This window comes from Ranitomeya variabilis, chromosome 1 (genome assembly GCF_051348905.1).
Source record: "Ranitomeya variabilis isolate aRanVar5 chromosome 1, aRanVar5.hap1, whole genome shotgun sequence".
Lineage (NCBI taxonomy): Eukaryota > Metazoa > Chordata > Amphibia > Anura > Dendrobatidae > Ranitomeya > Ranitomeya variabilis.
In genome coordinates this window covers 227227625-227254310 of record NC_135232.1, presented here as the reverse complement: position 1 = coordinate 227254310, position 26686 = coordinate 227227625, and the positions used below count along the sequence as shown (strand labels likewise).

Genomic DNA, 26686 nt, shown 5'->3' with positions numbered 1-26686 from the left:
CTCCCCGTACCTCACAGGTAAATGCCAAACCCACGCTGTTAATATTGAGGTAGGCTACAAAGGCTTCAAAACATGACTTATCTCCTGACCAAATAACTAGGACATCATCTATATACTGGCCCCAGTAGATGATCCAGGGGCTCCACACATCCTCCTCCTCATGGAATACAATTATGTCCTCCCACCAACCCAGGAGCAGATTTGCATACATGGTGGCACAGGGGCTCCCCATTGCAGTGCACCTGAGTTTGTGGTAATAATTTTTTTAAACATGATTAAATTGTGGCTAATGATGTAATCAAGCAATTCCAAAATGAACGTATTATGTGATCTAAGATGTATAACTCTGGTTTTAAGATAGTATTTTGTAGCAGAGATACTTGCAGTATGGGGGATGCTGCTATACAGCGCTTCTACATCTATCAATGCCAGAATCATGTTGTCATCCATGGTCATACCATCCAATTTGGTCAGCAGATCTGTTGTGTCCCTAAGGTAAGATAAGGCCGAAAAATCCGGTCCAGATAGATGCTCGAATTCTGTCCGTATTCCCTTGCCATTTTTTGTTGTTGTTATTGCTATTATAGTCATAGGCCTTGATAAGGTCAGATTACCAACCTTACCCTCAGTATAACCCTATTATGAGATGCCCCCCTTTTTTCTGTCTCTCATAGTTGAATTGTAGCTACAATAAAAATTGCAGCCCTCTCCATTCTTTGTAGGTGGGAACACTTGCAAAATCGTCAGTGTGTCAAATACTTACTTTCCCCACTGTATGACCATTAGAAGTGTACATGGGATTTCTAATAATCAAGTTGAAAGCTGTTACAAATTTCATGACATTTCTGGATTACGCCCATCTATCAGCATGCAGCAATCACTGCATGTGACCATGTGGAGCGCTGCTAAGGATCTCAGACCCCCCACTGTCTGTGGAGCTTTCTTTTGTGAAGGGGATAATTCCTTAAACTCCTCAGTGACTACAGGAATTTTTGGTCTTGAACAGATATAGTTTATCAGTTTTTAGTATGCGCTTTATAACAGTTATTTTCTTTTTTGCCTATTGTGCTTTATTCTGATTGCTAGGTGTTTGCTCACATGTCACTATGTTCTCTGTTTTGCAGTAACTGTAAGTGCACATTCGCCTTCTACTAGCATGGCATCCTCTGCACAATATAGACAGCTGCTGAATGATTATGGACCTCCATCCCTAGGATATACACAGGTAAAATGGAAACCATTCACTATTTGACACAATACTTATATTTCTATTTTTCAACTACCGGTATATTGTTCAACTTTTGGCACCATCTATTGTGATTTTAAAAAAAACACAAACCTATTGGATCAGACAAAATTAAATCCAGAACATCCCATTGCTCTTTCCTCAATGACAGAAACTGGGGGAATTCTGCTGGTCACTATAGACATGTAATTGTGAAATTGTTAGGATCTGCCAACACAAATCTCATGGCTGTGGTTAAGAAGGGTTGGAAGATATCGCTAATATGTATTGTCGTCAGCTTTAGAAAAACACAAAAAACCCTTGAATCAACCTCTGTTTCCATCTGAGCTCATCATCCAATCTCCCTCCGGATTACAGCAGTGGGGCATTTATATTCAGGGGTCGGTCTTAGAAAAAAGGGATTATTTAGAGGAGACAACCCGTTTAGTTCACATTCCATTTTATTCTGTTGTGTCACAAGATAATAACTTTTTTTTGTAATAAAACAATAGATTAGACATCCAGTTTCCTTTTTGCTTGAACTTGAGATCTGCTTCACAGGACCTTTACGTGTAGACCAAGGTTCTCACTGTATTTGTACATAATAGAGCAAGCCTTCACAATAAGCAATTTAGCACCCACGTGTGAAGCGTAAATCAGGAATAGAAAGTTACATTCTACAGTTTCCCACCTTCCTGACTAATTTTTCAACCGCTCCCTATTCTTGACTATTTCCTCCCAAAGGATTTCTATTTCAGGTACCGGTAATTCAGCAATGTTTCACAATCACAGGGAAGATCTGCCTACTGAATTACTAAGCACTAAGACAATGTTCCCACATCCAAAATCGCTGCTTTTTTTCTCCTGCTCTGTTTTATCTGCAGGTGTCCGCACCAAAATGTTCAATCACAAATCTTCTGTGATTATTCCATTTATTTCTGTGCCTTTTTTTGCATAAATCAAGTTTATTGAAACAAAGGACAAATAAGTACAATTAAGTAAGTCAGCAAATATCAAATGATAATTACAAACTAGTTGGGTGTTACATTATGATAACTCCATAAATCTCACAGGTTTATATTTTCAAATGATATTATTGATTATGTTAATACTGTGAAGTATTAAAAATAAAAGATTAATAAAGATATTTAGTAACACTTTTTTACGATCCATTATGGTTAATCAAGAATCATAAAACAAGTTAAATCTGGATAAGAAAAGGACAAACAAAAAAAGTAAAGAGAAGGAAAAGAGAGGGAATAGGAAAAGGAAAGAGTGTGGAAAGAGTATGTGGTATACTTAGTAGGAAACATGACTGTCATATCGCTCCAACATCCGGATCACGGATTAACTTAGAAGTCCAAAAACAGGCAAACGTGTAGTTCTTCAGGTACCAGAAAGCCAACGATCTAAATCGGTTGTCTCCCTAAAGGCAATCCAGGGAGCCCATGTATTGTATGTTTTATCAATGTTTCCTGAGGTCTGGCTTATCAATTGCTCCATTCTGTAAATATCGTTGAGTTCCGCCACAAACTCTGCACGTGAGGGAAACTTTTCTTGTTTCCAAAATCTTGTGATTAAATTCCTAACAGAAGTAAGGAAGTGTCTAAGAATACCCCTCTTATACCTGGAAATCGACATGTCACACAGGGACTTCTGTGCCTTTTTTTAAAATATGTATTCTTTTTTGACACATTTAGGCTAAGTTCACGCTCAGTGTTTTTGCTGCATTTTTTAATGCTAATTTTCAGCTGTTTTTACAGTTTTAGCAAAGCCTATGAGATTTCAGAAATCTCATGCACACACATTGTTTTTTTTTTTTCTTCAGTATTTTGTGCTTTGCATGTTTTTTTGGACATAGAGCATGTCACTTTTTTCCACATTTTTTCAGCATTTTCCACCCATTGATTTGAATGGGTGGTGAAAAAACTCTGAAAAAAACACATGAAAACTCAGGTATCGTGTTTTGCTGCGTTTTATTGTGCCAAAACCTGATTATATGGAATAGGACTTCTTTCTTTCAACACTAAACTTTATCAGCATGCAGAAGAGGCAAGTCTAGCATGCAAAAAAAGCCACAAAAAATGAAAGAAAAACCAAGGAAAACTTGCATTTTTTCTGCAGCTTCTCTCTTGCCAAGAGATCAGGAGAAAAAACGCCCAGCGTGAACTTACCCTTAAAGTACAGATTTGAAGCAGCATTTTTGATGCCCTTTAGTTTTTATGTAGAACCACTCCTTCAGATTCTGCACGTCAACAAGTTTTTTTTTTACTGTTTTTTTCAGGTTTCCCATAGAAACCTATGGCGGAAAAGTGCACCAAACCCCCCCCCTGCTCAACAGTATCATTAAAGAATCACTCCCATCAAAGTTTTTTTATCCTCTATGGCTTCCTACCCAGCTAATTCTTCTCTTTACTCTATGTAGAAACAGGAGGTCTCTTGTCCCTGGAAAAATCATCCCCCTCTTCAACTCCTGACCAAGCTGCTCCTCCTTCCCTGCCATTGACTTTTTTAGGGACCTATGAGTCACACAGGGAAAATTGACCTCCTGTTTCTACATAGAGCTTAGAAGGATTCAGCTAGCCAGATTTTAATAATGTGATGTCATAGACCTAATTGAAAGCATAAAAATTAACCGGGTGGAAGGGCAAAATGGACAATTGTAAGTACATGGTGCTATATAATCTTACAGCAATATATTAGGAGGGAAAAATAAATTGATGTGAGGAAGAGTGCTTCTTTAAAAAGGACCCCTGTGTCAGAACAGTTTTTGAGCCCTTTGCAGGGCAATATCTCATCATAATGCACATTTCCACCTTCATTGGAGATGGGCCCACTTACCTCTTGCACCAATATGTCTGCCCCTGCTCTTCTATTTGTCTAGTTGTAGTATAGGTCCAATCACCTGATCAATTCACATTTTTTCCTGTATAGTTCCCAAAAGTTGCAAGTATTTTTGCAACTATGAAATGTGCAAAAAAATGCAACATTTCAAACTGTTTCACAAAAGAACTTTGGCAAAAATGTTTTTATGAATTGGAACCTAAGGCTACTTTCACACTTCCGTCGGTACGGGGCCGTCGCAAACCGTCGGCCCGACGTACCGACAGACGTTGTGCTAAATTTAGCACAACGTGGGCAGCGGATGCAGTTTTACAACACATCCGCTGCCCATTGTGATGAGCGGGGAGGAGGGGGCGGAGTTTCGGCCGTGCATGCGCGGTTGAAAATGGCGGACACGTCGCCCAAAAAACGTTACATTGAACTTTTTTTGTGCGTCGCGTCCGCCAAAACACGACGGATCCGTCGCACGACAGATGCGACGTGTGCCCATCCGTCGCGATCTGTCGCTAATACAAGTCTATGGGCAAAAAACGCATCCTGCAAGCACATTTGCAGGATCCGTTTTTTGCCCATAACGACGGATTGCGACGGAGGAAAAAAGACGGAAGTGTGAAAGTAGCCTAATAGTGTTAATACATTATGGTAGATAAAAAAACAGCAGCTGCTATGCAAAATGTGGATCCGTTGGTGTCTCCCATTTGCTGCATCCTCTGTTAATAATGAATGATCCAACATATTGGCATGTGATCCATTGTTCAAAATGTATATGTCAGCGATAAAAAATCACATCCAAACAAACTATTTTATTGTAATTTTATGTTTGATGCAATGACCTGCCTATTTTTTATATTTGTATTAAAATCATTCTGAAATTTGTTCAGCTTCCATCTCCTATGCTATTGCAGGGCACTTCTAGTAATCAGGTACCCCAAAGCAAGTATGCAGAACTCCTCCTCATCATAGAAGAACTGGGTAAAGAAATTAGACCAACCTATGCTGGCAGTAAAAGTGCAATGGAGAGACTAAAACGAGGTAAGAATGTGTTTCACTGACAGTGGCATGTAAAAGTTTGGGCACGCCTGGTCAAAATTACTGTTATTGTGAACAGTTAAGCAAGTTGATGATTAAATGATCTCTAAAATACCTCAAGTTTTTGGCACACTTTAGAAGAGGCTAGGTTTTTATAAAGCAGGGAAATTTGCATCACCTGGCCTTTCCTAACAATGATAGGGAACAAGTCATAACCCTAACAGGTGCATTAAGGTGTGAAACCTTGGTCAAAGTTATCAGAGTGCACACATTTTGCATTGGCCCATTATTCTGTTCGTAATGTTTAAAATTGAAAAAATGAAAATATACTATAGTTTTCTATAAGACGCACTGGACCATAAGACGCACCTACTGTAGGTAGGAGGAAATAAGAAAAAAAATTTAAGCAAAAAATATGGTCAGTTCTGTACTTAAAATCCTGGTATATATGGCCCCTCACCCTATCATGGTATGCATGGCCCCCTCATCCCTATCATGGTATGCATGGCCCCCTCATCCCTATCATGGTATGCATGGCCCCCTCATCCCTATCCTGGTATGCATGGCCCCCTTATTCCTAGCCTGGTAGGCATGGCGCCCTCATCCCTATCCTGGTAGGCATGGTCCCTCTCATTCCTATCCCAGTATGCAGGGCCCCCATCTCCGTCCTGGTGTGCATGGCCTCATCCCCATCCTTGTATGCATGGCCACATCATCCCTATCCTGGTATGCAGGGACCCCATCTCCGTTGTGGTATGCATGGCCCCATCCTTATCCTGGTATGCATGGTCCCCTCCAGAAAAATATAAAAAAACCCATAAACCATTATACTTTTACCTTCCTGTGCTCCCTCACAGCGTCTTGTTGAAATGCAAGCAGCTGCTTTATGCTTGTAAGCAGCACATGGCAGGGAAGTCATGTGCTGCTTACAAGCCGAGGACAGCAGCCGGAATAATAACTGATCTCGACACCAGGACTATGTGCATGGAGAGCAGTGAATATTGATTGCTCTTTAATAGGGAGCACAGTGTTAGCCGCAGCCGTCGGCTTCCTGCAGCTGCCGGGCATTCACGCATGCCGCCATTAAAGGGAATGAATGTTCACTGCATTCCACGCCTATGGGAGTGGACAGCAGTGAATATTCATTGCTTTAAGTAGCGGGGACACGCGAACACCCTGCAGCTGCTGGAAACCGGCGGCAGTGGCTAACAGCGTGTTTGCGATTGAAGAGAAATTAATATTCACAGCTCTCCACGCCCATGGGCGTGGAATTCAGTAAATATTGATGGGCATGGGAATTAACAGCAGCCGCCGGCTCCTCCCATTTCTCCTTTGTCACATTGGGGGACCCAGGACCATGGGTGTTATGCTGCTGCCGCTAGGAGGCTGACGCTAAGTTGAGACCAAAAAAGTTAGCTCCTCCCCTGCAGTATACATCCTCATGCTGGCTCCCGGACATCCAGTTCAAGCTTAGTGTCTGTAGGAGGCACACAGGGGCTGCTATTCAGACCAAAGATCCTTTTTTTAATTACCGGACGAAGGGGCGACGGAACCTCTCAAGGCTCCGATCTCCCCGAACCTACAACAGGCAAGCACGGAGAGTGTCGCCTCTCCGTATCCTCTCCTGCGACGTGGGATGCCATTGCCTGGGCTGATTTTTAGGGGCGACGGGTCCCTTCAAGGGCACCGATCTCCCCGCATCTCTTAACAGATGAGCACATGGAGTGTCACCTCCATGTACCCTCTTCTGCAGCCAGGCCTGTTGCTGGACAACTTGCCCTGCCCACCTGGCCAGTCCCTTGGATGTACAGAGCCACCCTTCATCTTGGCATCCATGCAGCCCCACCGCATCACCTCTGAAAAAATGATGATGGAAAGAGGCGGACGGTTCCTCTCCACCCCCTCTTTTAGGGGGATGGTGGATTGAGGCTTTCCAACCCTGCACCATCCAAACATCTCCGGTCAGCACAGCTATAACCTCCTGCACAGCTGCTCTGCAATTCCCTGCAATTCAGGGTAAGTGCCACGGGGATCTTGGCGGTTTGGTGGGGGGTCGTTCCTGGCAGTTATAGGAGGGCTCCATAGCGGTAGGGACATCAAAGGGCTCCGCAGAGCTTTTCCAGTGGTCCACGGGTGCGCGCCGGCCGAAGCCATATATTTAGTCCCCGGCTTCAGGCCTATTGTAGGCCGCATCCCGATAGGCCCCGCTCGCATCATTCCAGTGGCTCCGCCCACAGACCTGGCGCTTTTCGCTCTATGCGAGAGTCTCCCAAATCTCGGCAGCCATCTTCCCTGCACAGCACCGCTCTGCTCCGGCCGCCCTTTTTTCTGCACGTGTCAGCAGCCATGGATGCCGGTCTTCTCCCCTACTCAGCGCGCCTCCTCATCTGATTGCAGGACACAGGACCTGGGTAAGGAGACTGCACTAGGTGCTTCCCTGCAGTTTTTTTTATCCCCCAGTGCTCTCCCTAGCAGCATTAGCTTATATTGGGGTACATCATGTCGCAGCCAAAAGCTAAAAAGGCTACTAAAGTACATACCACCTTTTTTACTGCGTGTACCATCTGCCAGGCTCCTCTCCCTCACCTGCCAAGTTCCCCTCTCTGCTCAGCCTGTGATCCCCAGTGCGCTCAGGAGCCCTCCGTGGCTACCGACCCCAGTGTACCTAGCCCCCCGGAGTGTGCTGCGTCACTGTCACAATCCATGGCATCATTGGCCAATGCGATTGAATCCCTACAAGACCCCTCTGCGGAACGGGGTAGTCGCCTACCGGTGTTAAGAGACTCCCCCCTTACAGGGGAATCATCGGCCAGCAGGGGCCGCTCACACCTGAAGGAGGTACGGACATCCAGAAAACGGATCCGCTCTACCTCACCTGAACATTCACGCCATTCAGCCTCCGGTAGCTCTGCTTCTCGCTCACCCTCTCCAGGGATTCGCAGCCATCAAGACTCAGAATATGAGTCAGAGGCATCTCTGGACCCGCATTCTCTGGAGTTTCAATCTACGGTGGATTCTCTCATTGAAGCCGTCAATGACGCTCTAAAGATTGACGATGACCCTAGTTCGGCCTCGGATCATGTATTTTTAAAAGAACCAAGCAATCTCATAGGGTGTGTGCATCTCATCCTGAATTTATAGACATAGTCTAGTGACACAGAGAACGACTGGATAGGCGCTTTACGGGAAAAAAATCCCTTGAGGGAAAATACCCCTTTCCTGCAGATCTTATCAAGGATTGGACGGAACCTCCGTTGGTGGACCCTCCGGTGTCACGTTTAGCATCCAAAACACTTTTATCTTTGCCTGATGGGGCTTCTATTAAAAATCCCACAGACCGACAAATAGATTCCCTTGCTCGTTCTGTTTACGAGGCCTCAGGTTCCTCTCTCTCCCCTTCTTTCACTGCGGCATGGGTCGCTAAGGCAATGGTTTTCTGGGCAGAGGCTCTTGCAAAGTCCATTCAGGACAAGGCTCTTCCTTCTGAGGCAGCAGATCTCGCCAAACAAATTGCCATGGCCCGGGGACTATGTGATATATGCGTCCCTAGATGCAGGGAACTGCGCGGCTCTTGCAGCTTCAAACGCCGTCACCATTAGGAGAGCACTATGGCTTCGGGAGTGGGGAGCGGACTCCTCTTCTAAAAAGTCCTTAATTTCTCTGCCTTTTCAGAGTGGATGACTGTTTGGAGAAAAGTTAGACCAACTTATTTCCGATGCTACAGGAGGGAAAAGCAAATTTCTCCCGCAGCAAAGGCCCAAGTGGACTTTTCAGCGCCAGCAAGTTTAGTTTCCGATCCTTTCGCAGTAGCCCGTTTTGGTCTACATCCACAGCCTCATCAAGATCGGGACGATCACCTCTTTCAGAGAGAGAGCCCCGGGTCTCGTACAGGCCCAATCAGCCCTGGTGAGGTAAACCTAGGCAATCCAGACCCAGAGGAGCCAGGCCCCCCAGGTTCTCCTCACAATGACTCGTGCAGTCATCCGGTCGACACCACCAAAGTAGGCGGCCGCCTGCTTTTTCAGCATGTCTGGCTTTCCGTCATCCCTGATGAATGGGTCAGAGACCCGGTGTCTTCCGGTTACAAAGTAGAATTTTCCGCCTCTCCTCCGGCACGGTTCTTCTCTTCTCTACTACCACATTCAGAGGCTCAGGCTCACGCACTTTACTGCGCCATCGATTCTCTCCGGCGAAACGGGGTCATTGTTCCGGTTCCAGAACACGAGAGGTTCAGAGGTTTCTACTCAAACTTCTTTGTCGTTCCAAAGAAGGATGGGGCGGTACGGCCCACTTTGGACCTAAAGTTGTTAAACGGGTTTGTCAAGGTCCGGCACTTCAGGATGGAATCCCTCCAGTCGGTCATTTCTTCAATGGAAACGGGAGTTTCTGGCATCGATCGACATAAAGGATGCTTATCTTCATATCCCAATCATTCCGCCGCATCAAAGGTTTCTGCGTTTTGCCATTCAGGAGGACCATTTCCAATTCACGGCCTTATCCCTTCGGCCTCGCCACCATGCCCGGGGTATTAATGAAAGTCATGGCGGCCGTCATGGCCATCCTACACTCCCGAGGAGTGGTTGTGTTGCCATACTTGGACGACCTCCTCATCAAGGGTCCCTCCTATCAGGCTTGCGACGAAGGCATCCGCATTACCTTGGATACTCTTTCACGCCTTGGCTGGCTGATAAACTTGGACAAGTCCTCTCCCATGCCAGCCCAACAGATCTCCTTCCTAGGCATGATCCTGGACACGTCCCAGGGGCTGGTCCTGCTCCCTCGATCCAAGGCCCAAGCCCTTCAGCAGGGTACCCGGACGCTTTGTCGTCCCTCCCCTCATTCCATTCGGTTTGCCATGAGGATCCTGGGAAAAATTGCAGCAGCAGTAGAAGCTGTTCCTTTCGCCCAATGGCATCTCCGTCCTTTACAACAGGCGCTTCTGGACAATTGGGACAGGAGTCCCTCATCCCTCAATCGGCCATGTTCTCAAGCAAGCGCTAAAATGGTGGACGTTGGAATCAGCACTCACCCAGGGAAGGTCCTTTCTCCCAATTCACTGGCTGGTGGTGACTACCAATGCCAGTCTTCTCGGCTGGGGAGCAGTATTTCATTATCACACCGCCCAGGGGCATTGGACGAATCGGGAGTCGAGACTTCCGATCAACATTCTAGAGATTCGAACGATCAGGTTTGCCCTAAGACGGTTCCACTCCCTCCTTGCGGGTCAGCCCATTTGGATTCAATCAGACAATGTCACAGCGGTGGCGTACATAAACCATCAGGGGGGTACCCGCAGCAGAGTGGCAATGCGCGAGGTGTCTCACATTCTCCATTGGGCAGAGAACAACCACTCGGTAATTTCTGCAGTGCATATCCCAGGCATGGAGAACTGGGCGGCGGATTTTCTCAGCTGTCAGGGCCTCGCCTCAGGAGAGTGGGAACTCCATCCAGAGGTCTACCAGCAAATTTGCCTTCGATGAGGGACTCCGGACGTGGATCTGATGGCGTCCATGCTGAATGCAAAGGTTCCCAATTTCATAGCTCGATCTCGGGACCCAAGGGCCATCGTAGACGCACTGGTCTTCCCGTGGCATCAGTTCCGTCTCCCATACGTGTTTTCTCCGCTTCCCTTACTACCGAGGGTTATCCGGAAGATCAAGACAGAGGGGGTTCCTCTAATCCCAGTCGCCCCAGATTTGCCATGCCACGCGTGGTACGCGGAGTTAGTGCAGCTCGTTTCCGACGTTCTCCAGAATGCCCAGATCTGCTCCGCCAAGGTCCGATTTACCACCAGAACTCAGAGGCCCTACGTTTAACGGCTTGGCTGTTGAAACCTGGATCCTACCTCAAGCCGGTTTCTCTCAACAAGTAGTTTCCACCATGATTAGTGCTTGCAAATCGACATCTGCTCGCATCTATCACCGCACCTGGAAAGCCTTTTTCTTATGGTGCAGGCCCCATGGACGTCCTCCTCTCGTATTCTCGGTTCCCTCCATTCTGGAATTTCTCCAGTCTGGTCTGGATTCCGGTTTGGCGCTCAGCTCCCTCAAGGGTCAAATTTCGGCATTATCTGTTTTGTTCCAACGCAAGATTGCTTCAAATTTACAAGTGAGAACTTTCATTCAGGGGGTCTCCCACGTAATATCCCCCTATAGAATGCCGTTAGAGACCTGAGACCTTAATTTGGTCCTGGGTGTTCTTCAGGAGACTACATTCGAACCTTTGCGAGATGTTTCGCTGACAGTTCTTTCCTGGAAAGTTGCCTTTCTTGTGGCAGTAACTTCTATCAGACAAGTCTCCGAGCTGGCTGCTCTGTCCTGTCGAGCGCCTTTTTTTACCTTCCACCAGGACAAAGTGGTCCTTCGTCCATCTCCGTCTTTTCTACCCAAGGTGGTCTCATCTTTCCACCTTAATGAAGACATCGTTCTCCCCACCTTTTGACCACAGCCAAGACATTGTGTTGAAAAGGCCCTTCACACCCTGGACTTAGTGAGGGCTGTCAGGTGGTACATTTCGAGAACTGCACCCTTCTGTAAGTCGGACTCTCTTTTCGTGCTCCCTGAGGGTCACAGAAAGGGTTTAGCTGCTTCTAAAGCGACGATAGCCAGATAGATTCGGTCAGCTATTCAAGAATCTTACCGGGTCAGGGGCAGTCCTATCCCAGCAGGGATTAGGGCACACTCAACTCGGTCGGTGGGCGCTTCCTGGGCCATTCGGCATCAGGCGTCGGCACAACAGGTTTGCAAGGCTGCAACTTGGTCCAGCCTGCATACTTTCTCGAAACACTACAATGTCCATACTCAATCTTCTGCTGATGCAGCCCTTGGCAGATGTATTCTGCAAGCGGCTGTCGTGCATCTATAGTCAGTTGGTACACGGAGTTAATCGGTTATGTTGTTTCCCACCCAGGGACTGCTTTGGGACGTCCCATGGTCCTGTGTCCCCCAATGTGGCAAAGGAGAGATGGGGATTTTTGTGTACTCACCGTAAAATCCCTTTCTCCGAGCCACTCATTGGGGGACACAGCACCCACCCTGTTAGCCTTATGGCTTGTTTTTTGGCTTTTTCCTTACTCTGAACATGTTGTACTCTAATATGATGTTATATGTTGTTAATGATCTCCTACTGCTTTTACACTGAACTGGGTCTCCGGGAGCCAGCATGAGGTTGTATACTTCAGCGGAGGAGCTAATTTTTTGTCTCAACTTAGTGTCAGCCTCCTAGCGGCAGCAGCATAACACCCATGGTCCTGTGTCCCCCAATGAGTGGCTCGGAGAAAAGGATTTTACAGCGAGTACACAAAAATCCCTATTTTCCTACACATTTTTGGGGAAAAAAGTGCGTCTTCTAGTTAGAAAGGAAATGTGTCATCTTTAACGTGAGCCCTTTTAGAGATCACTTAATCTTCAGCTTACATAACTGTTCACAATAACAGTAATTTTTACCAGGGGTGCCAAAACTTTTACATGCCACTTTATAGTAAAGGTATGAGCTGTTACTTGTCTACTAGTTGTATTTCAGGAAGAAAACGTTAAAAAAAATCTGTGAAAAAGGTTTTTGCTACCTAATCTAAGAGAAAAAAAAATCCAAGTGTAGTGAAATTGAAAAAAAAAGTGCAAATCCACAGTTGTTGTTGTTTTTTTCCATGTTCACTAAATGCTAAAACTGACCTGCCATTATGATTCTCCAGGTCATTATGAGTTCATAGACAGCAAACATATCTAAGTTCTTTTATACTTAAGTGGTAAAAAAAAATCCAAACTTTGCTGGAAAAAAAAAAAAGGTACCATTTTCCGAGACCTGTAGCGTCTCCATTTTTCGTGTTCTGGGGTGTAGATATGATCTTTTGATCGCTTGCTATTGCATTTTATTGCAATGTTGCAGAGACAAAAAAAAACGTAATGCTGACGTTTTGAATTTTTTCTTTACGCAGTAATTCTTTTTTTATATTGACAGATTGCACGATTCTGAATGCGACGATAACAAATGTGTACATTTTATTTTATATTTATTGTTTTATTTTGAATGGGACAAAAAGGGGGTGAACTTTTATTATATATTTTTAATTTTTTTTATACTTTTAAACTTTTTTTTACTTTTTGCATGCTTTAATAGTCTCCATGGGAGACTAGAAGCTGCACTACTTCGATCACCTCTGCTACACACGATGATCAGATCGCCTGTGTGTAGCAGAAATGCTCACTTGCTATGATCGCTGACTACGGGCGGCATTCATAGCAATCTGGCTATGACAAACATAAAGGTCTTTTGGAGACCTCTGGTTGTCATACCAACCCATCGGTGACCCGCAATCACATGACGGGGTCACCGATGGGCGGGATTTCCGGCGTGCTTCCGGTAAGCGCGAGTTAAATGCCGCCGTCAGAGATTGACAGCGGTATTTAACAGGTTGACAGCCACGGGTGGATCACAATTCCATCTGTGGCTGTTAGAGGCACCTGTCAGTTGTTCAAAACAGCTAGTATGTACCTGGAAAGATGTGGGCTCAGTGCCCAATGTCAGAAATGGGTTAATAAGCCATGACCTGTTCCCCTACAGTTGTGGCCAAAAGTATTGACACCCCTGCAATTCTGTCAGCTAATACTCAGTTTCAGTATTATCTGACAGAATTGCAGGGCTGTCAATACTTTTGGCCACAACTGTATTTTTGACTAGCAAAAGCTAGGCAGACCGCTGTGGGCTGACATTAATAGCCTAGGAAGGGGCCATGGATATTGACCCCGTCCCAGACTAAAAACATCAGCCTTCAGCCCCCCCAGAAATTGGGCATCCTTTAGATGCGCCAATTCTGGAGTTTGACCTCCGCTCTTTCCACTTGACCTGGGCGCAGTGGCAAGTGGGGTAATAGTATTGGGGTTGATGTCAGCTTTATTTTGTACAGAAGGTCAAAACAGCTGCACTCTCACTTTGTTTGCAAAAATTGTTTAATAAGTAAAAATTTGGCACCACAAAAAAAGAAATTTGAGTTTGGTGTTTAAAATAGAGGATCAAGAAGCGTGTAACGTTTCGATACCTTATAGATTCTTTTTGAAACGACGCTGAAAGACAAGTAGATATAAATCAATCATATGGTATATACAACTTTACAAGATTATAAAAATATAAGCAAAAAAGAAATTCAATTTAAACAGACATGGGTAGAAATGAACAATAGCAGACATGGGTAAAAATGAACAATAGTACTGTGTATAAACATACACCACCAGTAGGTTATTACATAGTTAAATCAATCAAAAGTAAAGATGGGGGTGGGGGAGGAGGGGGGAAAAGGGGGCAATAAGGAAAGAAAGGGAAGGAGCTTGCAAAAAGGGCTTGTGTGGAATGAACTATAGAATAACTTCAGATTACTGACCTATTATTGATTCAGAAGACTGTTGTGCAATTTAGGTGCTGCGAACATGCTAGAATTGTTCTGTTTTGTAAGCGGACATCATGCAGCGAGCAGTGACGTCAGTGAGGTCAGCTATGAACTCTGGTGATCTTTCTCATGTCAGTGCTACACACTGCAGGAGCGTAATCAATATTAAACAATAAATAGTTTTATTATACAATAAGGGAGCTGGTAGACACCTCAGATTGGCTGCTGAATAATCATTAGATTTTTGGCAATTCACTGAAGATATCTACATGATGCTTATATCAAGCCGTAAGACTTGTTCAAATATATTTTTAGTGCATTTAGTATTTACATTTATAGATTGAAAATATTTAAGGGAGACTTACAATCCAAAACTGCATGCAAAAACTGTACCTAGCTTGTATATGTTATACAGAAATATGTAAAGTGTAACATTAATCCGATTTCTCTATACATTGTGGAATAACAATACACTTTTCTTCTTCTTCTTCAGGAATTATTCATGCAAGGGGTTTAGTACGAGAATGTTTGGCTGAGACAGAGCGAAATGCCAGATCCTAGCCATGCCAAGTGAAACCTCTCTGAGGCATACAAAGCTAAATCCGGATTTTTTTTTTTTTTTTAATCTTCAGGGCAGTCTTTCTGAATATTTAGCCAGTGGGATTCACTAACTCTTGGTATCCCTCTAATGTACTGTAAAGCTGCTAAACACAAGATGCAATTTTTACTAGCAACTAGAATTTCCACATGTAGTAAAGTATTGAAGGCTCTCCGATTCTTTTTCTAAGAGTCCAAGGAAATTCATGATTTCTTGCATCATAAGCAACAATATATTTTGTTTATCTTTCTTGTACATTGATATTCAGGTTCTAACAACTTTTCTGCATTCTGATTTGATGCTTATTACCTTGTTCTGGTTGTACAAGAACAACGCATGTTTTTCTTTGTTGATACTTTTTTTGTTTGCAGTATTGATCACCATGTCAAAAAAAGTCACTCCACAGTCACAACTTATCACCTATCCCCAGAATATGTGATAAATGTCTGGCAGTCCCATCACTAGGACCCCCATCGTTCACAGGAAGGGATGTCCAGCATCCCATTTGAATGGAGTGGTGGTCACGCATAGGCACAGCAGTCAATTCACTCTCTGTGGGTCTGATTGAGGTACCTGAATACGTCTCTCCACTAGCTTTCTTCAATCCCATAAACAGGGAATGGAGTGTCAGCACGGTAGTGTGACTGCCACTTCATCCAAACGAGGGCCTAAGGGTATGTGCACACGTCAGGATTTCTTGCAGAAAATTCCTGAAGAAAACCAGATATTTTCTGCAAGAAATCCGCAAGTGTTTTTTTTCGCGTTTTTTTCCCAGTGCATTAAATAGTGGGAAAAACGCAAAATTAATGAACATGATGCGTTTTTTACCGCGATGCGTTTTTTTTCGAGGAAAAAAACGCATCATGTGCACAAAAATTGCAGAATGCATTATAATTGATGTGATGCATATGTATGCGTTTTTTTATGTTTTATAGCGAAAAAACGTGAAAAAAACGCAACTTGTGCACACAGCCTAAATGGTCCCTCTGTTTGGACATTCATTACTTATCATTTTCATATCAGAATTCAAAAGTTCTAATTTGTGATTGTAGGGCAACATTTTGAAGACAAACGCAACTTCTTTATGATAATACAAACCGTTTAGGTTTCAAAATGGTAAGAAAACATAGTCACATTTCTTTTTGGTATTTTTTAACTGTATGTTTGACTATTAGGCTGGATTGACACAACTGTGTCTTGTGGTCCAAATACAGATCACAATGCAAGGACCGATTGCGGATCTCCTGATCCAAAATCAACTGCTACATAGGCATGTGAGGCTGTCAGGTTAGGTACGGGAAACCCGCGGCCCCTCCTTGCATCATGGACCATACTCGGGTAGTGAAGCGAGGATGTGTGAACCTGGCCTTACAGTGTGTAGGCACATTGGGGCATAAGTGGTTAGCACTTTTCGATTCTCTACCGAGCCCAACCACATAAACAAATCCTAAGCCTGTGTGCACACGATGCGGATTTAGTGCGGATCCGCAGCATTTTTTTTCTGCGCAGAAACACTGCAGATCCGCACTGTGATTTACAGTATAATGTAAATCAATGTAAAAAAAAAGCTGTGCACATGGTGTAGAAAAATCAGTGCGGAATTGCTGCGGATTTCAAAGAAGTGCATGTCACTTCTTTTGTGCGGATCTGTAGCGTTTCTGCACCCCTCCATAATAGAAATCCGCAGTGGCAAAAACTGCAGAAAATCCGCACAAAATCCGCATCTATTCCGCACAAAATCCGCATAAAAACCACGGCCAATCCGCAGCTGTGGATTCTGCCAGGAGATGCGGATTTTGTGCAGAAAATTCTGCACCTCTTTTCTTACGTGTGCACATAGCCTAACAGTGATACATAGAGCTGTATGCAAAAGTAAACTTTCACCATCATCCTGGACAAATTACTTGTTTGCTTTTATTTTCTACTGAAAATCAGTTAGCAGACTTTGCAGGAAACAAATGTAACAAGTCTTCAACATTTAATGCAACATTATCGTTTATTGGCTGAATTTAATGGAAAAAAAAATGAAAACAAAATGTGCCATCCTGTCAGTCAACAACTTATGACCCAAATTCTTGACTCCACACATTTCTTGTAGCCATCTATCCAATTTTGTATTTTCTAAAGGCTAACAGAATTACATCCTTGCTTTAAAGTCGTTGTCCAAAATGTTTTAAAACAGGTGAAAATGTTGAAAAACAAAATACTATACTCCCTTTCTCTTGGTTTCCTCTGAGATCCAGCTCTGACCTGCTGGTGGTTATGTGTTGTACTACTCCCATCACCAGTACAGCATGTGACCACGGATTGACAGGGATATTATGTCGTTAACATATGTAGACAGGGAGACATTTGGAGCAGACATGGCATCCACACAAAATAAATGTAATTGTACATGTCATATTTTATTAATAGAAAAGGTGAACGATGCCTGCCGATCATGCAGCGATCCCAGCATGCATGTGGGACACCACCCTCCCTAGGTCCAGCACTGCCTCTCCACCATTGCTTTGGCCTTTATTGATCAGCTGCAGCAATGACATGCTCATACCTTCTGCAGCCAATCAATGGGCTCAGTGACATCTTATTTACAATGCTGCAGCCAATCAACAAAGACCAGAGCCGTGTTGGATAGGTGCATTGGAACCACAAAAGCTGTTTGGTATTGTTATACTTCTGAGAATATGGAGGAATAAAAGTTAAACCATGTCAACCATGATAAATTCAGTAAGTTAACTACAATAGGGCTTTATTACATAAAGAGCAAATCAACAGACCAAATTGGAAACGGGGTGTCAAATGTTTGTATACTATTGTAGAAGTATCTGCACTTAATAATACCACATGGAAAATGAGTGACCCTTAGACATCTGTAATAATGGAGCAGTATTTGATTCATGCTGTCCTAGTTTAGGCAGCATGAATCATCTAATAAGTTACTTTCAGAGCAGGTCTGTCACTAGATTTCACAACCCAAGCTGCATATATTATTAAAAATACCTCTTGGACCTGATGAGCCGGGTGTTCTTGCCTTTATAAAGTCATGTCAGAATGAATCTATAATTTTTATTCAAAGTTTTCCCTCCTGACATGAAAATGAGAATATTATATAAAATGCTCAATTTAATAGCAGAATTATCCAGGCATTTTGAAATTAATTTTCAAAGGAAATACACCAGCCTCATAAGAGATCAGTTTAATAATGTATAAAGATACATACTAAAATCTAGTGATAGAGCTGCTTTAAAAGCAAGCTACAATCAGAAAATCCATATTGCTTCAATCAGGTTTTTGTGTTGTTACATGCGTTTAAAAAAATATTTTCTCGAATCACAATCTTTATTAAAAATTAAATTGGTAGTCATGCAATATTCATACTGGCCACTGAGGCTTTTTTAGACTCCTATTTCCTGTTCTTTCAGGAATAGTTTACAGCAGTTTCCTTATCATCAGAGGCAGGATTATAGTGACAGGTAACACCCCTACGTACAGTATATACTACAGGACCCTCCATTCACAATAGGCGACGTCACAGCTGACCCTGCTCCTCCTACCTTCACAATCTCCATTGAATGGATCAATATCAAAGACCGGGTCAGAATCTGTTCATTGCAGCTAATGCACATATTTTAGCCCCAGATACTTGCATGAAACTTGCAAGATTTCTATTTTTATTTTTAATACAGATTGTGATATGGAAAAGAAAAAAAATGCCAAAATAATAAATACATTTGACACAAACTGATGTAATCCATGGCTCATTTTCTGAATATGGCTTTCCTTTCAAAGCATTATAAGATAAATATGATGATACGTTCCTGTATGTTGCTTTTTCGTTTTGATGCATTGTATTTTTTTCTTAGTCTATAGTTATTAATGTTATTACATACAGTTGATTCTATTTTTTCTTAATAGGTTTCTTCCAATGACCTATGCACCTGCATGTAAACGCTTTGCTAACCATTCAACATGCATGTGTTCTTTAGGCCACATTCACACTGCCATCTCAGACCATAAGTCATGGAGCGGTTATGAGTCTCGAACTTAACAGCCATATACACAGTATATCTGTGAGGCTGTCAAGTTCAGGTTACAGACCTGCAGCCTCTGCGTGAATCATGGTCTCTACTCGGACTATGACACATGGACATGTGAATGCGGCTTTAACCTGAAAGAGGGCACAAAAACTTTTCTATAGGTAGATTTAAAAATCTATCTAAGGCTATGTTTATACGTTGCGCTTTTGCTGCGTTTTTTTTTTTTTTCCTGCAGGCAAAATCCTGCTCTCTTGACAGTAAAGAAAGGTTTTGCTGAGTTTTTGCTGTGTATTTAATGCATTTTTGTCAGGTATATTTGTCACTTGTACATGCTGATAAAGTTAAGGGCATAAAAAAAAATGACTCAACTTCCTTAGGTTCTTGTACCAAAACCAGATACCTGCGTTTTTTGCAAAAACGCTGAAAGTGACATGATGCAGTTTACAAAAACGCAGCAGTTTTTCAAATCAGTCAGGAAAAAAAACCCAGTGTGCATGTGCATTAGATTTCTGAAATCTCATAGCCTTTGCAGGTACTGTAAAACACAGCTGAAAATTTGCATAAAAAAGCAGCAAAACCGCAATGTATGAACATAGCCTAGTTATTACTGATTCACACTAGGCTGTGTCCATGAAAGGAAAAAAAAAACAATGAGGTCTAACAATTTGCATCTTTGTATGTATTTATTACTTGATGTAATAAAGCTTATTTTCACTAAGGATCTGTATGGTGTACCCTTATTTTACAACTAATTAACATATATCCATAAGAAAACAATGATTAGAAACTTAAAAGTGCTCAATAAATAGCTGGAATTGAAGAAAAAAAGTTACATTCTATTGCAAACCTCATCAGCTACTTTATTAAATGACTTTCTCCATGCCAGATTTACACCAATAGGCCACGTTCACACATTCAGTACTTGGTCAGTATTTTACATCAGTATTTGTAAGCTAAAACCAGAAGTGGTGCATATGTTTCTATTATACTTTTCCTCTGATTGCTCCTCTCCTGGTTTTGGCTTACAAATACTGATGTAAAATACTGACCAAATACTGAACATGTTACGGTCACAGAGGACTTATTCACTTCAAATCTTTTGCAGTGGAAAAAGTGTACAAAAATCCACTGATATTTGTGAAAATGAACCAGTTTTGCTGCGCATTTCGATATTTGCATTGCAAGGGGTGAAATCTGCTGCATATTTGCTTTGCATTGTGTGAATTAGAGTTAGTAAAATCTCACCCACAATGTTGCTACTGTGAAACCCACTGGATTTTCTGGATGGTACGTCCAAGAACATCTATGAAAATATACACCCCCCCTCCCCCCCACGGTAACCATTCTGCGCACTTCTTTCTTGGCCATTTCAGCGTGGCAAATTGCAGGAATTAGATTACATCAGATTATTAACTGGAAATTCCAAGACAATCATCAAACAGCTTTTATCAGATTTCTTTAGTAAAGTTGCTTGTAACATCTTGAGTTTTGCACAACTAGAAATGTAATGACTTGTTTATTTTACGACTATCCTGGCCATCTCACACTTTTAAAAAAGTAAGCAGAGCTTAGCCTAGAGGGAGTGTGGCAAAAATTAATTTATACCAAAAAAGTGGTGTTATTTACGACAGAAACGCACTCCAGCCCCTAACTGGTCTATATACAGGTGCTTCTCACAAAATTAGAATATCATCAAAAAGTTAATTTATTTCAGTTCTTTAATACAAAAAGTGAAACTCATGTTATATAGAGTCATTACATACAGTGATCTATTTCAAGTGTTTATTTCTGTTAATGTTGATGATTATGGCTTACAGCCAATGAAAACCCCAAAGTCATTATCTTAGTAAATTAGAATACTTTATAACATAACACAAGAGAATCTATGGGGTATTGTTAAGAGGAAGATGAGATGCACCAGACCCAACATTGCAGACAATCTGAAGGCTGCTATGAAAGCAACCTGGGCTTCCATAACACCTCAGCAGTGCCACAGGCTGATCGCCTCCATGCCACGCCACATTGATGCAGTAATTGATGCAAAAGGAGCCCTGACCAAGTATTGAGTGCATTTACTGAACATACATTTCAGTAGACTAACATTTCTGATTTTAAAATCATTTTTCAAGCTGATATTCTAGTATTCTAATTTACTGAGATAATGACTTTTGGGTTTTCATCAGCTGTAAGCCATAATCATCAACATTAACAGAAATAAACACTTGAAAAAAAGTTTCTCCATTCTGTCTGTACGTGAAAATGGAACCGTACTTGGGTGTCATCCGAGCGCGATCCAGTTTTTCTCAGGGACCCATAGACTTGAATTGCAGAGTGCAAATAGTGGACCCACTCGGTGCACAACCCCATGGAATAACATGGGTACGAGTGATATCCGTCAAAACGACAGATAGCACTTGTCTGATTTTTTAGATCGTGTGCACGAGTCCTTACCTTGAGAATTTATATGACAATAGAGATGGGTGAAAAGCAAAGTTCGGGGTCCAAACCGAACACCTGTTCGGGAACGGACCCCGAACATAGACGTCATCAGGAAGCCCGTGTTACTGTTCAGGTTCTGCACTCTGAACCCGGCGGCTCTAAACAGCAGTAACATCATTACCACCGTTCAGAGCGCTGCGCTTCCCAAGCTGTCAGATGACAGTATGCACCCAAAGCTGTGACAAAGTAAAGAGTTTACCTGATGACAGTGAGAACAGGTGCCGCTGATGGATATATTCACCAGACTGAGTCTGCGCTATAAATCAATAAAAAAAAAAAGGTGTGGATTCCCCTGAAAACTGGGGGCTGCAACCCTCGGCTGTCAGCTTTAGCAAGGCTGGTTATCAAGCTGTTTTTTAAAATTATTTAAAGGGAACCTGTCAGCAGGATTGTGCACAGTAACAGTAACCTGGAATTTTTTCTTTCTCTAGCAAGATGGCGCCGCCGGCGCATGCGCAGTGGCAGATATCGGATCGCCTCTATATACGATAGCTGGTACTGAGCAGGCGCCATTTTCAAATGGATTTTTTTTTTAAATATCAGGATCCCCCCACCATAATAATTATATGCACATTACTCATGCGATTATGCTGCAGTGCCTGCAGAAAGGGTGTATTCAGTATGTTAATATATTATGAATAGCTAATTAGAGCACCACATGAAGACCCCCACACACAGGCCGCCCCGAAGCACGAGCATATGTAACTCAAACAAGATGAATTTCATCAACCAAGGTATCATTTTTATCAGTATAACGGCGCCGACCTGACCCTGTCTGTAGGTTACTGTGCACAATCCTGCTGACAGGTTCCCTTTAAATAATTTAAAAAACAGCTTGGGGGTACCTCCCATTTTGACCACCAACCAAGCTAAAGCAGACAGCTGGGAGCCAGTATTCTCAGGCTGGTAAAGGGCCATGGACATCGCTTCCCCCCTGCCCTGAGCCTTAAAATAGCAGCTCACAGCTGCCCCAGAAAAGGCGAATCTATTAGATGCATCAATTCTGGCAATTCTGCCCGACTCTTCCCACTTGCTCTGACCGGTGGTATTAATCTTTCTGCAGATCAAAGGCAACATTTGCCGTGCTGTCATACACATGACAGCGTGGCAAACAATGGATGTTCATGTGAATGGGGTGCGGGTTCGGGTGCTGTTCTGGTACCTGAACCAAACTTGTTTTTAACTGTTCGGCTGAACTCGAACATCCAGGGGTTCGCCGATCAGTACATGAGAAATCATATAAAAACAGAAATACTAAAAATCATGTACGTTTGAAAAAGGCTCAGGTAAAGCTGAAACTTGTCATTTTGTAGGATGCTTTCTTTATTTGAGTAAAGCTTAAACCACAGCTTTGTGAAAAGTGGGCCCCAGTCATCTTATCTCTATATATTCATGGGACACCATCCTTATATACGAGTGTCACAAGATTTTCAATTGCTGACTGGACTTTTTTCACTAGACATTAAGCAATGGGTAAAAGGACAAACACCGGATGAAAAAAAAACAATACTGCTTACTAGTATGCATATTTATCTCATGAAAGGAAATAGAATACATTGATTTTTTTGTTTGTATTATTAAATATTTAATGAAAACTCCAATTGTATTTTAGAAAAGCTTGTGAAGATTACAATATGTTGGTCATTAGAATACTTAATCACTAATGGGTTTCCAGATTATTGATGAATCCATACATATTGATTGGTTTTTAAGCTCAACATGTTGTTTTGCCACACAGATCTACATTTATGCTAGACTCACAATTAGAGATGAGCGGTGTTCGAGTCGAACTGTTCGCCAATTTCAAATTCGAGCTGTTTTGGGCGGTGTTGGAGTCGTTCGACGAACCCGAACAATTTGCGTAAAATTCGGCTGTTCGCGTTTCTGTTCGATAACTGTTCGTTCACCAAAAGCCTAGATTGATTTGCACGTTAAAACTGTTTATCATTGTCAATGAACTGTTTCAGTGTATAGTGGGGGGGCGGGATATAGATCTGTGCTGAAATAACGCCGATCTCCATTTTTGTTTTTCTTTCCCGCATTTACAGAGGGGCGGTGCAGTCTCTCAGCCTATCAGCAGTGCGCACACACAGCGATGTTCATGTGATGCAGACAAGCAAGGGCATGTGTCATTGGCTGTGTATGTCACATGTCAGTCCTTGCCCAATGAGAACCAGCCATTTGCCCTGTCGTCACCATTTCCTCACTGCTGAAGCTTAGTGTTAGACGGCACCGCTGCTGCTGTGGGCGCTATACAGTCAAAGAGTCTTTTTTTGCCAGCGAATTTTCTGAGAGATAGGTTTAGGGAGTCGGGACTAGTTGTAATATCAGCCCTTTTCAGGGTAGGTTACAGCAGTTCATAGCACTGTTTGCCAGGCAGGTCTGAGCCAGTGCTGTGCAAGTGTTAGTCACAGCATTTGGTGTAATGTAGCCCAGCCAATCCTTTTGGGCTAGTAGCATTGTCTGATAGTCATCTGAGTAGCCCGCCTGTGAAGCTAGCTACACCGCCTGTGTATCTCAATTTTTACGGCATCTAACTCAGTAAATCGTTTAGTAACAGTGTCTGCACGTCAGCAGAGTAGCCCACCTGTGAAGCTAGCTACACCGCCTGTGTAGCTCAATTTTTACTGCAACTAACCCAGTAAATCGTTTTGGGGTTTTGGGCTTAGTAGCAGTGTCTGCACGTCAGCAGAGTAGCCCGCCTGTGAAACAAACTATACCGCCTGTGTATCTCTATTTTCACTGCATCTAATCCAGTTGATAGTTTTGGGCCTAGTAGCATTGTCTGATAGTCATCTGAGTAGCCCACCTGTGAAGCTAGCTACACCGCCTGTGTATCTCAATTTTTACGGCATCTAACCCAGTAAATCGTTTTGGGCTTAGTAGCAGTGTCTGCACGTCAGCAGAGTAGCCCGCCTGTGAAACAAGCTATACCGCCTGTGTATCTCTATTTTCACTGCATCCAATCCAGTTGATAGTTTTTGGCCTAGTAGCATTGTCTACACGTCAGCAGAGTAGCCCGCCTGTGAAACAAACTATACCGCCTGTGTATCTCTATTTTCACTGCATCTAATCCAGTTGATAGTTTTGGGCCTAGTACCACAGTTTGGCCACTCAGTTCTGCTCGGTTTTCATCCATCGGTTGTTGTGCCAACAACTTCAGATACAGAGTTTCCAATTAAGCACTAAAATGAGTGGCAAAAGGCCTGCTGATGGTGGAAAGGGGAATAGGCGTGTTGGAAAGGGGAAAAAAGGTTGTGACCGTGGGGTAGGTGGTAAAGCAACAGTAACATCTGCAGAAGAAAGACCATCTTCCAGCCAAAGTAAGATGTCTACTTATTTTCGTGGACAATCTGATATGATCCCTTTCTTGCGACCATCACTACAAGCATCGCCAAAAATTCCAGATGAGGCACAAAAACAGCAGGTGCTTGAACGGATATCAAGTGCTCGTTCAAGTGGGCTCTCCTCCATGTAAACTTCAACATCACAACTACTCCAGTCCTCAGAGTTGTCACCCCAATCGCACTTGCTTCCTCACAGCTCCCAAGTCTCCAGCTGCCCGTCTGAGCATGGGGTAGCACACATGGTTGAGTCTGTAGAGCGGTTTACGCATACTATAGCCTGGGAATCAGAGGTCTGCTCCAGAGCTTCTGTGAATCCAGACGAGGACATGATCTGCACTGATGCCCAGAATCTTTGTGAGTCGGATCCAGGACCAGATGAAGAAGGTTCTGAGCATAATGTAGACCCTCGTTCCCAAACTGTAACTCCTGTTGGTGGAGACAATGAGGAATATGATGATGAGACTGAGATACCTGATTGGAACGAAAACTTGACTTTTCGGTCGGGGCAGGAAGAGGTTGGCTCTGAGGACGACGGGTGTGAGAACACACAGGATGATGATGACGAGGTTGTAGACCCCACTTACTGTCAACCCCCAGTCCGCCAGTCCATGAGGTCAGCAGAGGAGGTGGAGGAGGATGATGCTAGTGACGAGTCTGACGACGAGGTAACGGTGCGCCTTCCTGGACAGAGACGGAGTACTGGAAGCACGTCAACAACTGCATCCTCAACCCCAATTGTGCCTCAGACCGGAAGTCGTGGTGGCTCTTCAGGTCGCACGGGCACTAAGCCTTGCATAGCCTGGGCATTTTTTGACATCGCAAAGGATGACCCAACTCATGTTGTCTGTAAGATTTGTCAACAAAATCTCAGTAGAGGCCAAAAAATCACTAGCTTGAGTACTTCATGCATGAACCGTCACATGGATATGAGGCATAAGTTGCAGTGGGAAGCTCACTGTGCTACAATGCGGCCTAGTGGGCCAGGTCAACCACCGTCTGCCCCATCAAGTGCATCCGCGTCCTCTTCATCCTCTGTGACTGTGGGGACAGCAGTCGCACATGGTTTTGGAAGCAGACCTTCCATCTCTTTACCCGCAACAGCCAGTGTGATTAGCAGGTCGTCAGGACATTTGCAAGTGGAAACACCTGCTGGTGTTGAGCGCTCTCAGACATCGACACCACATTTTGATCAAGGCAACATAACGTCTCCGCCTGCACCTTCCTCACAGACCAGCAGTTTGCCGGCGACACCCTACTCAACTCCGTCTAAGCACGGCAGCCAGCCCTCAGTCCCTCAGATGTGGACAAGTAAAAGACCATTTCCTCCTAGCCATGACAAAGCTAAGAGGTTGAATTTCTCCATCTGCAAGCTGTTGGCTACAGAAATGCTGCCATTCCGCCTGGTGGACACAGAGGATTTTCGAGACCTTATGTCCGTCGCAGTGCCCCAGTACCAGATGCCCAGTCGCCACTACTTCTCAAAGAAAGCTGTGCCTGCGCTACACCAGCATGTCGCACACAACATCACCGCTTCCTTGAGAAACTCTGTGTGTGACAGGGTGCATTTCACCACAGACACTTGGACGAGTAGACATGGACAGGGGCGTTACATATCGGTGACTGGGCACTGGGTAACTATGGCGACATCAGGAGAAGGGGCTGCTGTCCAAGTCTTGCTGTCCCCACGAGTTGCTCGTCGATCCTCTGTATCTAGAAGTTCCTCCACTG

At 43.6% G+C, this 26686-nt stretch overlaps 1 protein-coding gene across 4 annotated transcripts in view; it reads left to right on the top strand.

The window, feature by feature from the left end:
• CDK2AP1 (cyclin dependent kinase 2 associated protein 1) overlaps window positions 1-19831 on the top strand; it is a 31219-nt gene extending 11388 nt beyond the window's left edge. For 2 of the 4 annotated variants that reach the window (XM_077293200.1, XM_077293201.1), the window contains exons 2-4: window positions 1125-1225; window positions 4975-5101; window positions 14971-19831. In XM_077293200.1, coding sequence (XP_077149315.1) covers window positions 1125-1225; window positions 4975-5101; window positions 14971-15038 — 296 coding nt within the window. In that variant the 3' untranslated portion in view covers window positions 15039-19831. Of the gene's footprint in view, window positions 1-1124; window positions 1226-4950; window positions 5102-14970 lie in introns of all 4 variants that reach the window. The other 2 variants (XM_077293198.1, XM_077293199.1) reach the window with 1 other exon arrangement.
• The last annotated feature ends 6855 nt before the right edge of the window (window positions 19832-26686 follow it).